The sequence below is a fragment of the Danio aesculapii genome, chromosome 7 (assembly GCF_903798145.1).
Source record: "Danio aesculapii chromosome 7, fDanAes4.1, whole genome shotgun sequence".
NCBI classification, from domain to species: domain Eukaryota; kingdom Metazoa; phylum Chordata; class Actinopteri; order Cypriniformes; family Danionidae; genus Danio; species Danio aesculapii.
The window spans coordinates 55,608,079-55,621,845 of record NC_079441.1 but is presented as its reverse complement, the minus strand read 5'-3'; the positions used below and the strand labels follow the sequence as shown (position 1 = coordinate 55,621,845).

Here is a 13,767-nt window from a genome sequence, read left to right as displayed (position 1 = left end):
CAAGACAAGGCCAACCTACACTCTCTGAAAAAAAGGTACACGGTGGTACAAAAATTGTTCCTTAAGGAACAGTTTTGTACGTTTGTACCTTATATGGTACAGAAAAGCCCTTTTATGATACTATTCAGTACCTTTTATGGTACAATTAAAATGAAGGTACATAATTGTTCTCACAAAAAAAGGTTCGTAAGTGTTGGACAACTCCTTTATTACAATATCTATGAAAATAAATATCACTGGAAAGGCAAAGTGATTTATGTATAATTGAAGTTTATTTATAAACTAATTTTGAGAGGATCACGTGCTCATGATTGTTTGTAGCTGGTCCCGCATTATCCAATTTATGATTCACCAATCATACAATTCTTAACCCTCTACAAATACCCTAAGTTCCATATAACAGCCATTTTCATTTTGAAGAATCCCCCCTTCCACCCCTACTCCTTCTTTCCTAAATGGGTGACACGGTGGCCCAGAGGTTAGCAATGTTGCCTCACAGCAAGAACGTAACAGGCTCTAGTCGTTACCAAGCCAGCCAACGTTTCTGTGTGGAGTTTACACAAATCTGCACCATAGACATGCTCCTAGTAAGTATGTATCTCTTAAGAGTAATCACTATCTGTTCATTAGCTACTACAGCAGGGGAGTTCTCGAGATCTACCTGAGCTCAAACTCCCCTCTTGCCTTGCAAACGGGAGGGAGCCCTGGGCTCAAGGATCTTATGAGCTCAAGGCTCTCTCCCGGGAGAGCATGCCAAACAAGCTTTATAATCAATCATCAGCTAAGTGTGAGTTCTTGAATTTCCATATTAAAACATGAATCATCATTTAAAAGCAAATATTTAAAGACACTCAAAAACATAAATTATTAAGTTCTATAATACAAAACAACTGGTAAAACAAAACTATAGGTATTGTAAACTAAAGATTTAAGGTAATTTTAATAAACATTTGGTAAGCTTTTTTGATAAATACATTTTCATTATTGATATCCACTATCAATTTCCTTTCCACTATGTACGTGAGCTGGCAAAAGTCCTGCATATGCAAAGTGTTCATGCAGACATTTTAGCATTGTAAAGCTAATCAAACATTGTGCATATCTCTTTACAATACTTCTGCATAATTCTATTTCTGTTTTAAAACTAAGTAAATTAAATGAACTTTTAAGTGATTACAAAAGTATTGTGTAAAAATTGGGGACATTTGGATGTTTTATATTGTACATGGGAGAATGTATTTCTGTAACATTTTTGTGAAAAGTGTTGTGAAATGTTTAGCAAAAAACAGATCTTTTGATTAATGTTAAAGTTTTTTTCTTTCTTTATTGTAAATGGAAAAGGTGCATTTACACAAAAAGAAACTTTAAAACAATGTTTAATATTTGATGTTTTATATTGAAAATAAATTGACGCATTTTATATATAGCAAAATGCCTTTAAATAGTTCTTGAGACACTGTTAAGGTACAAAGTGTCTTATCACTGTAGTGGTACCTTCATGGATCAGATTTGTACATTTGATGAAGGTGCAATATTGGATCTGCAGGTTTTAAAAACTAAATGTACATTTTGGTTTCACATGGTACAAATCATGTCCTTAAAGGTACAAACTTGTTTCTTTGTCTTAAGGTACAACTCTGTTCCATAAAAAGGTACTGTGGCCCAGTGACAAGGGTTTGTACCTTCTTTGGTACAACATTGAACCATTTCTTCTGAGAGTGTATGGACAGTAAAATCGATTGTTTAAATGCATATATATATATTTATTGTTTGTCCTACGGGTCAAAAATGACCCGTCTTCACTAAACACCTTCACTAAAGCAACACAATTTTATTTCAATTCTCAGATCCATTTTGCACAAAGAAACGACCTCATCATTCATCAGAAACGTTTCCCTGGAATGTTTCCCAGTGATGGGTTGCAGCTAGAAGGGCATCCGCTGAGTAAAACATATGCTGGATAAGTTGGCGGTTCATTCCGCTGTGGTGACCCCAAAGTAATAAAGGGACTAAGCCGAAAAGAAAATGAATGAATGAATGTAATGTACTTTTACTTGAGTACAGTCTACCAGCCTTACACAACGTGTCTTACCCCTAAGCTGATTCCCTGATTTCTCCATCCATCATCCACCTCCTCTGTGTTTTATCTGCCTGCCATATGATCAGCCCATTCAATTGTTTCTGTTTGTTCTACTGACTCTGACCCTTGCTGACTTCAGCACAAGCCTGTCCTTTCTGGTTCTGCCTGCCTTTCATAAACCTTTTTTGACCTGGCTAAGAAATATTTACAGTCTGACCTTACCAGGTTGTGCAGTCTTTTTTATTTTTGGTAAATAAATCAGATCTTGTTTAACCTGTACATGGACTCACTCTCTCCACTGCCCTCGAGACTACCATATCCTGTCAGGTATTTATAACTTTTTTGAATGCTAACTTGTGAGGCACCACTAAGGCCTAGGGGAGTCTGGGATGGAGTCGGGTGGGTGGGTGTACCTACGTAACCATATTTTGTAAGCATACTTGCACTTCCCTTCAGGGATGTTCGCTGTTGTAAAAACAAAATAGAATAAAAATAGCACATCTCGTTTTTTATAATTATTGATAATGCTCAAAAATGCCAAAAAGGGCACTTTTTGGGTTAAACTATAGTGTTTATAATTAGCTGAGTAGAAGCATATAAAAATTCCCCATTTAGAGAAGAAAACGTCTGTGTGTTTTGTATATGGGAGAGGTCTTTCACCCTTATCTACGCTATAGTGCTTCAGCCTGCATTTCCTGTCCCCCACAAACTGCTTCCTGTCCTTGGCGTAGGAGCACATACTGTCCGCCTTCAGACAAACACACCCTCTCCCTCACAGTCAAATCTGCACATAGACTCACACTCATGAAAATACACACATACTGTCGCCAGGCAAGCCTTTGTGGGGAATTACACAATAGCATTGGCTCCTGAGTGCAGGGGGACTTTACATGAGTCAGACGGAAGTTGTATATGTGTTCACACTATAAGCACTTACACATACACACACACGCAAATGTGGTCCATTTGTTATTTTGGAGTGAAATAGATGGTGTGCTAGCACAGTTACCTCTATGACAGAATTCATACAGTGATTCGGATGATCTAGAGTCTGCAATACAGTGACACTGACACCAAATCAATACTAGACACACATCATTAAAAAATAAATATAAAAAACTTCTATTAAGCATAGGCTTACACTCCTATGTAAAAAATTCAAATCAAGGTAAGCAGAAAATAGGATGTGGTTTTCATAGTTCCCACTAACTCCTGTAACCCTGCACATTAACAGGCAGGAGCTTTTAGTTCTCAAAACATGAACATTTACAACTTTACCTGCTTATACAGCCTTCGTGATAGCAATAAGCCACAGCACACTTTTTGTTAGTGACTCCATCACATGAATGACATTACTCTGACAACAGCAGTAATGCCAGTCTGCAGTATTAAATAAATGTTTTTTTTAAATTAAATCATAATTCATTTAAACATATTAAAGTCCTTTAAAACTCACTTTGCCTTAGAGTAAAGCCACTTCAGACTCAAAACTACTACTTATTCTGTGACCTCAACGTAATTTAGTAGAAAAAATGACAGTGTAGCTTCTACTTAGACTGTATACAATGTAACACCTTTCTTTTCGCGCGCACTTGGCACGGCATTATCAACGTGTGACAATCTTTCACCTACTAGCCTACTACTGTTTGCAAATTAAGGTAGGCTGTATCTACTGGCAGGATATTAATCCTAAATCAAACTTTGCATTTATCGTATCCGTGTGGCAAATATTTAAACGTTAACGTGCCATGATACACTTTAAATCGCGTTACAGTTTCAAACGAAAATAGCTAAACATTTGAACTCGTACTTTTTATCATAATGCCAAAATAGTAGAAGATCTTGCAATGTTTTTTGGCGATAGATAAATAAAGAAAACAGTGCGCTTCTTAATAAGGATCAATGACAGATAGACAAAACATGTCAATTGTTGCAAACGCAATTCTTTATGTGTTAGAGGCAACGCAACAGATTTGTACATTAAATGTTTTAAATAAGAGAGCCTTCCTGGAAAGCATAATTTCTAATCTTGTCTGCCAGAGGATGATATGCTCTAAACAAGAACTGATTCTTTCACACCTTTTAACTGCGCGGTCCGCCCACACCGGCGCGATTGGTGGCTGTTGAGTTTAAAGCTGCCTGAAACTTTCACTGTGCATTTTCTGACCTTACACGTTGAATGAACTTCATGCACTCGGCAAAGGACAGCTGAGCAGGGGGAAATTGAAAAGATCGGCTTTTAGGCCATTCAGGTTTCATCGGTGATCAACAAGGATACGCGCCCGGTGCGTGTTGGAGATGAGCAGTCCCGATGCGGGGTACTCCAGTGACGATCCGAGCCAAACCCGAGGCAGCAGCTGCAGCTCAGTCATGATGCCTGGCGTGGGGCAGTGCGCGTGGGTGGACCCGCTCAGTCCGCTTTCAGACTCCAAATCTAAACACGAGAAATGCTCTGCGGCGGGTCCCGGGCGCGGAAAGACTGAGCCGCGCATCCGAAGGCCGATGAACGCGTTTATGGTGTGGGCGAAAGATGAGCGCAAGAAGCTTGCGCAGCAAAACCCAGACCTGCACAATGCGGAGCTGAGCAAAATGCTTGGTAAGTAAAGAAATATGGGACACTTTACTATAAGGTTGTGTTAATGTATTTACTAATATGATCCACAATACAATTACAGTATTTATACATCTTTATTAAAGGAAGTTAATGAAAATAAAGTTGTACATTATTAGTTGTGAACAAACTAATGTTAACAAGTGATTTTAATAATGCGTTAGGAACTGTTGAACTATGCTTAATGTTGTACAAGTATTGCTCATTAGTTCGTGTAAGCCAATACATTAACTAACAATAACTAATGAAAACTGTGTGACCAAAATATGTTATTGTGAATATAAACGAGAGAAGTTAAATAAATCAACAACTTAAACAGAATCATTTTAATCCAAGGAACGAAATTTGAATAATCTTAAATAAATATATTTAATTGCAGTTGATAAATAAGGTTTAAAATAATGTTAATAAGAGAAACATGCATTAAAACTACAAGACCTCAATTTTACTTAGACTTGGCACATGTTAAAGATATTTTTGTCCTAAGGTAAAGTAAAAGTAAGTGGAATGTTTTGTAATTTCATATTAACATTAATCAGCAAGAATATGTGAAGTGATTGGTAACATTGCTGCCATTTTTGCAAGCGTTTCAACATATATTAATATTGCAAATTCAGAAAAATATTTTGTGGACGATGTGCATATTAGACTAAAATACTATTAAATAATTATGATTAAATTAAAAAGACTAAATCACAGTACCAAGGTTAAATTATAAGTGAATAAGCAATATTTATATTGAATCACACAACAGAGCTGAGATGCAACTATGCATATGCGTTTATGATGTAATTATATTTAATTAAATTAAAATAAACTTTTTACTACTGCATAATGTTTGTTTCTGATTGTATGAATGATTACTGATACATTTACTTATAAAATAAATATTTTACTTATTATTGTTATTATGTGCATATAGATAGTATCCACAAAAAAAAAGCAAATAAATCATTTATATCCAAAACATGCAGTCTACTATGTGTTTAAATTTTACAAATATTCAGAGCCTTGAAAGTATGGAAATTATTACAAAATTTACATTACGTCCTCTTTTGTTCTGTTTATAGGAAAGTCATGGAAAGCTTTACCAATGGTGGACAAACGTCCATTCGTTGAGGAGGCCGAACGTCTACGGGTCAAACATATGCAAGACCACCCAAACTACAAATATCGACCCAGGCGTCGCAAACAGGTGAAACGAAACAAGCGACTGGAGCCCAACTTTCTGCTGCCTGGGATGTGCGATAACAAAATGACCCTCTGCATGGAAGGCATGAGTGCTGGTTATTCAGGAGCTGGACTGCCTCAATACTGCGAGAGCAATACCTTGTTTGAGTCCTACAGCTTGCCTACACCTGACCCCTCTCCTATGGATGCTGGGACAACTGAGTTTTTTGCCCACCATCAGGATCAGTCAGCATTTAGCTACCATCACCAGCAAGAACACCACTTTCAGGAACAAGTCAACACCCTCAACGACACACATTGTCATGGCAACACACAGACACTCAAAAACAGACAGCCTCACAGCATTGCTTACTCCAACATCAACACAAACACCAACTTGCACGTTCCCAGCGATGCACAACTGAATTTAATAAACCCGCAGCAAGTATTTCACGAGAACGCCAACCCACAAACCAGTCACAATCCGGGTATTCATCTCAACATTTTTAGAAGCCCCTCCTCTTCTTCTAATCACGCTATGGCCCCTGCGTACCTGAACTGCCCATCAACTTTAGACACCTTTTATAATTCCAGCTCTCAACTGAAGGAGTTGTCACTTCCTGTTGGCAGCCACACACATAAACAGCACAGCATTGCTGAGCCACACTCACAGGCCCCTGCAGTAGCCCACGGTTCTGGTCAAATGGTGGACGAGGTGGAGTTTGAGCACTGTCTCTCTTTTGGGGTCCCCAGTGCACCTTTGCCAGGCTCTGACTTAATCTCCACTGTACTGTCAGACGCTAGCAGTGCTGTATACTACTGCGGCTATAGTAATTCTTAATCACACTGTATGTCATATGTAATGAATAGTAACCACAAACACTGATTTGTTTTTGGTGTTGTTGTTGATTCAGTCAATGAAAATGTAATGACTCTCTCAAACACAAACAGAGGCCTCTAAATGAAGTATGTTAAAGATTTGTGTCAGCAGCTTAAATAATTAAAGTGTTTAAACATGGCAGAATCAAATCATATATTTTTTTGTGGATTAAAGTCTAAGTTTGCTAACATTTAGGCTAACTTGTGTATACATACAGTTGAAGTCAGAACTATTAGCACCCCCCACCCCCACCCCACTTTGAATTTTTTTTCTTTTTCTTATATTTTCCATGTTTAACAGGACAAGGAAATTTTCACAGTATATCTGATCATATTTTTTCTTGTTGAGAAAGTCTTATTTCGGCTAGAATAAAAGCAGTTTTTAATTTTTTAAAACCCATTTTAGGGTCAATATTATTATACAATATTATTACCTTTAAGGTATATATTTTTTTCGATAGTCTACAGAACAATCGTTAAACAATACTTGCCTAATTACTCTAACCTGCCTACCTATTTAACCCAGTTAAGCCTTTAAATGTCACTTAAAGCTGTATAGAAGTGTCGTGAAAAATATCTAGTCAAATACTATGTACTGTCATTATGGCAAAGATAAAAAAATTAGATATAAGAAATGAGTTATTAAAACTATTATGTTTAGAAATGTGTTGAAGAAATAATTTCTCCATTAAACTGAAATTGGGGGAAAAAATTAACGGGGGGGGGGGGGGGAGCTAATAATTCTGACTTCAACTGTATATTAAGCAGATACTGTTTAGAAATTGAAGTATTTCTCTGTTTGTAAATCAGAAGAAAAAATACTGATGACTTATCTTGCTCTTAAATCATTTCTGTCCAGTTCTCTCATTCTTAATATTCCCTTAGACTGAAGTTTGGTTGATGGCTGTGATAGGACAATCTCTTTTGTATTTCTCATGTCATTAATTAGGAAGTAGTGGCACAGTGACTCAGTGGTTAGCAATATTGCCCTTCATCAAGAAGGTTGCTGTGTCAAGTCCCGGCTGGGTCAGTTGGCATTTCTGTGTGGAGTATGCATGTCCTCCCCATGTTGGCATGGGTTTCCTCCTCGGTTACCCCCACAGTCCAAAGACATGCAGTACAGGTGAATTGGGTAAGCTAAATTGGCTGTAGTGTATGAGTGTGAATGTGAGAGTGTATGGGTGTTTCCCATTTCTGGGTTGTGGCTGGAAGGGCATCTGCCGCATAAAACTTATGCTGAAGTAGTTGGCGGTTCATTCTGCTGTGGCGACCCCAGATTAATAAAGAGACTAAGCCGAATGAAAATAATGAATGAATTAATTGGGAAGTGCACAATGACACAAGAATGCCTTTAAATAGGGATGTAAACATCATCAGCATGAATTAAATGTACACAATAACAAGTTAATTAACTTTACTTAAAAACAACGTAAGCCTGTGTAACTTGCAATTGTAAGTTGACAACTTAAAGGGATAGTTCACCCAAAGTTGAAAATGCCCCTGAAGTAGTTCCAAACCTTTGTAAGATTTCTTTTTCTGTTGAACACACACACACACACACACGCACGCACGCACGCACGCACGCACGCACGCACGCACGCACGCACACACACACACACACACACACACACACGCACACACACACACACACACACACACACACACACAAAATAAATAAATAAAATTATATATATATATATATATATATATATATATATATATATATATATATATATAAACCTGTAACCACTCACTTTCATAATTGGAAAAACAATAGAAGTCAGTGGTTACAGGTTTTTTCTAACATTTTTCTAATTAACTTTTGTGTTCAAAATGACGAAACTTAAACCGGTTTGTAACAAGTTAAGGGTGAGATGAAAATGACAGAATTGTCAGTTTTGGGTGAACCATTCTTTTAATTTGTTTAATTATGCACACAGGTTATTTACTTAATATGAAGGCAAAGCAATCACTTTAAAAGCAGGGTTTACTCACTTTAAGTAAAGCTAGCTAATTGCATTTTACAGTGTATTGTTTGTATAAAAATACAAGGAATAATGAGTGTAAGTGGATTAATCACCATAAACTTCTCAATCACTTCACTCTTCAGTGCTTATCTCTGTATTGCACACGTCTAAGCTCAGCCTTTAATTGTGTGTAAATGTGTTCGTGTTCATGCTTCCGTAAAATGTCTTACTATTCAAGGCAGCTCTATTGGCACAGATGACATAAATATGATCATAATCTTTGAACCCTCACTAAACAAAGACTATTATTAACTCTAGTAAGAATGTGAGTTAACAGACTCTAAGTACACAACCACAATCAAGCAAAAATAGTTCACAAAAAAAGCAATTGCATTTGTTACTAAGAGAAAAATATACTGTTTAGAGGTATACCTCAAAAAGTGAAGCTTTCACTAATGTTTCATGCAAGTAACCAGTTTGTCTTAAATGTATGTAAATTGTAAATGACTTTAGATTGCAGGCTTTGTAATCATTTACATGTGAGGTATTGTTTAAGGGGCTCTTCTGTGGAAGCATGTGAGATTAAAATAAATCTTAGAAGCAGATGACATTCACAAGTCTCTATTTAATCTCCATTTCATCTAATTAAACCAAGCATTTGAGATTTTAATGCTTTTTTCCACTGTTAAGACTCATACGTGTTTTCTAAATGAGGTTTTGTGTTTGCCCTGTTGTCAGGTGACATATGAAACATAACACACATTAAGGACATTCACACACGCACACTACATTTGAAGACAAAAAATATGTTCAGTAATATTAAAATCTTTGTTTATTTCTCGATTTCTCAAAATCTTATGAATTTAAAATCAAATTGTTCAGGCTTATGGAAAGAAAAGGCTCTTTATTCTTAACAAAACTGTGACTAGATGAAACAAATAGCAAATGACTAATGAAATCTTTGGTTTGTGAGTTTATTTGCATTTACCGTAACTTTCATTTAAGCTTTGAGGCAGAGAGGCATAATGTCTATGAGAAACAGCTGCTATTGATGGGATGTCTCCTGTCTCACACGGAATGTGCCTTTATGTGTGTGTGTGTGTGTGTGTGAGTTGGTGTGACAGGATTTTATAATCCTTGAAATATGTCTCCTCCCTGGCCTTATCGCTTTCATAGGCATGGCTTTCCCAAACCCAGTCCAGTTGTGCTGCTGCTGCTAAATATAGACTGTAGTAGCTCTGTGCAATGACACAATAAGCTATTTTTTCACTGATTTGACCCATGGAGGTATACAGACATATCTGACACATTAATTCTTTTGTTATTTGTATTTGAAGTAAATCTCAGAATGTAAATCTCTATACTGTAGCAGGAAATGTGATTAAAATTAATCTGATTAAGCTTATTGTAAAAAGTGTTTCTTTCCTTTTGTAAAGCAGATTTTAAGCAAATACTTTTATTGTGGCATTTTGTGTGCATTTTAAAAAGCACCCTTTCCTATTTTTCCATATCAGTGTCTGGACTATCATCCACCAACTCTATGTTAGATTATCTAGGAGCTTGTTCACATGTTCAGAAAACCGTAGCTCACAACACTGCTACTGATTTGGAAAAGAATGTGTGATTTGTTCCAAAGTAAGTTGAATAAAGACTGGAAAGTCAAGTCCTGAAGCAGGCATCTACCTCTATATCAACTACCTATTGCTATCAACTACCTTTTGCCCATTGTCTGAAATCATACAAATGTGCATAAATGGGTTTTAAAATGTATCTCAGAGAATCTTCCTGCTGTCAAAACAACTTCCACATTTGCACCTATAGGCAGAAAAGATCTTTACACAAAGCTCATGATTTGTGTTTTTTGTTTATTGGAAAAAAAGTGAGTAAGAACCTGTTCTAACACGGAACTGTTGAGTTGAATTTGTATAATTATGCACATACAGTTAGAAGTCAGAATTATTAGCCCCCCTTTGAAGTTTTTTTCTTTTTTAAATATTTCCCAGGGCGACGCAGTGGTGCAGCAGGTAGTGCTGTCGCCTCACAGCAAGAACGCTGGTTCGAGCCTCAGCTGGGTCAGTTGGCGTTTCTGTGTGTAGTTTGCATGTTCTCCCTGCATTCGCATGGGTTTCCTCCGGGTGCTCCGGTTGCCCCCACAGTCCAAAGACATGTGGTATAGGTGAATTGGGTAAGCCAAATTGTCCGTAGTGTATTAATGTGAATTGAGTGTGTATGGATGTTTCCCAGAAATGGGTTGCAGCTGGAAGGGCATCCGCTGCATAAAACATGTGCTGGATAAGTAGACTGTTCATTCCGCTGTGGCAACCCCGGATTAATAAAGGGACTAAGCTGAAAAGAAAATAATGAATGAATATTTCCCAAATAATGTTTAACAGAGCAAGGAAATGTTCACAGTATGTCTGATAATATTTTTTCTTCTGGAGAAAACCTTTTTTGTTTTATTTCGGCTAGAATTTCTAGTTTTTAAATTTTTTAACACTAAAATTATTAGCCCCTTTAAGCTATATTCTTTTTTGATAGTCTACAGAACAAACCACTGTTATACAATAACTTGCCTAATTACTCTAACCTGCCTAGTTAACCTAATTAACCTAGTTAAGCCTTTAAATGTCAGCTTAAGCTGTATAGAAGTGTCTTGAAAAATATCTAGTTAAATATTATTTACTGTCATCATGGCAAAGATAAAATAAATCAGTTATTAGAAATAAGTTATTAAAACTATTATGTTTAGAAATTTGTTGAAAAAAAATTCTCTACGTAAAAAGAAAATTGGGGAAAAAATAAACGGGGGCTAATAGTTCTGACTTCAACTGTATATCATTTACGTAATCATTTTAAGACAAAAGGTTTACTCTCATCGTTTTTAAGCAAAGTCAACTAATATTTTTTTACAGTGATACGGTTTCAAATTGCATTGTGGGATGATAGATTGTGCTTGGACAACTTTTCATTGTGAAAATGTACTTTTTGCACTTCAGTTACCTTCTGCTTAGTTCCTTATTTACCAGGGGTCACCACAGTGGAATGAACCACCAACTATTCCAGCATATGTTTTAAACACCCATACACTCTCACATTCACACACACATTCTTACACTACGGCCAATTTAGCTTACCCAATTCACCTATAGCGCATGTCTTTAAACTGTGGAGCAAACCGGAGCACCTGGAGGAAACCCACGCCAACACGAGGAAAACATGCGCACTCCACACAGAAATGCCAACTGGTCCAGCGACCTTCTTGCTGTTAGAATTTTTATGGGTGGAAAAATTGTAAAAATGGCCAGTCACAGTTGTGACTACTGATATTTTATTGTAACAAATAAAAACATTGTTATGTTACATTACAATTACATGTGTAACCAGAGCAGCCTGATTTCACGAGAAAACTTAAGCATTTTACGTTTTGTCAGTTTAGTGGCTAATTCGTATGAATTCGTTCAAACATCATTATGGTGTTTTTTAAACATTTTAATTTTAACTTTTACTTTTTCTTTTTTTGGTAACATTAAGTATTTTGATGGTCCATTTGAGTATTAGACTGTCTGCTTAATATCTGTTGATGCTGCTCCTTCAGCAGACATTTAACTGATTATAAGAAACTTTGCAAGTACATGTGAACTTACACTAACCATAACCCCAACCTAACAGTCTACTTTTAATCTAATGAGAATTAGTTGCAATGTAACTTAAATTCAACAAACAGACCATCAAAATAAAGTGTGACCTTTTTTGTTGTTGTTGTTGTTGTTGTTGTTGTTGTTGTTGAACAGCAGAAATTGGGCAGTTTCCCCATAAGCATATTGTATAAAAAGTAAATTCTGCATAATGTACTGAAAATTACCATTACATTTTCTGTTAAAATGTAACATTGATTAACAAATGGTTTAAATGATCAGTTGTTTATTGATTGACTGGTTGATATTTCAAAATAAAGTAACAAAACTGCACAACCTAAAGCTAAATCTAATAAATTATTTTTATTACCAAAATTAAGCAAAAAATACATCTGAAGAAGACCAATGTCCTATGAAATCTTCACAATCCTTTATGATGAATCTATGTCCATCATTATCAGAGTATTTTAGTAAAACCGTCAGGATTTTTCTCTCTTCAGATGATGTGTTTATAAGATATGACAGTGTCTGAAATACACATGAAGTTAAAGTGTCTCTTCCATTTGTTTAGGTGAAAAACAGTATGTCTATGAAGGCAGAAAGTAGCAGAAATGTGATACCTTACATTTATGGGAGCATCCTCTTATAAATACAATAAAAATCATGAGGGAGAGGGCAGAAATCATGATTGGTTGGAAACAATTTGCATTTTGAAAGTTATAATGTTTATGCTTGTTGAAAGAGTACTGATGCTTGAGAGGTGCTGTGTCAGTTACAGGTCTGAAAAACAAAAAGACAGAAAATAAAGAATCTTAAACCTAGGCAATCAAGAAATATTTCAGCATAAAATAGTTCTTCAGAATAAATGGTACTAAATTCAACTATTACTATGTGGAAAAAAACTTTAATCCTTTTAACCTTTTCATGTCTTTTAGAGTGTAGATCTATTGGTGGAAGTTTGACATGATCTGATCCCTCTACTATAATCATCTATGTTAAGCTGCTTTGACACAATCTATATTGTATAAGCGCTATAGAAATAATGACAAATTTAAATGAATTGAATTGAATTTTTTTGCCTGTTTGCAGTTTTCGGTTCTAGGGACCCCATAAATTAGAAGCAAGGTCTAAGCAGCACAACAAGAACTACAATGGCATAAGGGTATGCTAATTTAATGAATACATGCAATAATTAACACCAGCACAGTTAACACATTCAAAAAGACATTGTTAGCTGGATTTACCTGTTGTCTTGGGGTTTTTTCACATCCTTGATGACACTACAAGCTGTCATAGGGGATTTAGTACTTCTTGTCATTTCAATGCAATCTTATCTTTTTCACTGGCAAACATGGGCAGTTGAAGAACAGAGCACTGGAATAAACCCGCGACAATCTGAGGCTTCACCAGAGTATATACAACTGG

At 36.1% G+C, this 13,767-nt stretch overlaps 1 protein-coding gene across 1 annotated transcript; it reads left to right on the top strand.

Annotated features, from left to right (window-relative positions):
• Nucleotides 1-4,248: 4,248 nt before the first annotated feature.
• sox17 (SRY-box transcription factor 17) lies at nucleotides 4,249-6,879 on the top strand. The gene is made up of 2 exons (XM_056462958.1): nucleotides 4,249-4,676; nucleotides 5,762-6,879. The coding sequence occupies exons 1-2, from the start codon at nucleotides 4,379-4,381 to the stop codon at nucleotides 6,700-6,702; spliced, it is 1,239 nt and encodes a 412-aa protein (XP_056318933.1). The 5' UTR covers nucleotides 4,249-4,378; the 3' UTR covers nucleotides 6,703-6,879.
• The last annotated feature ends 6,888 nt before the right edge of the window (nucleotides 6,880-13,767 follow it).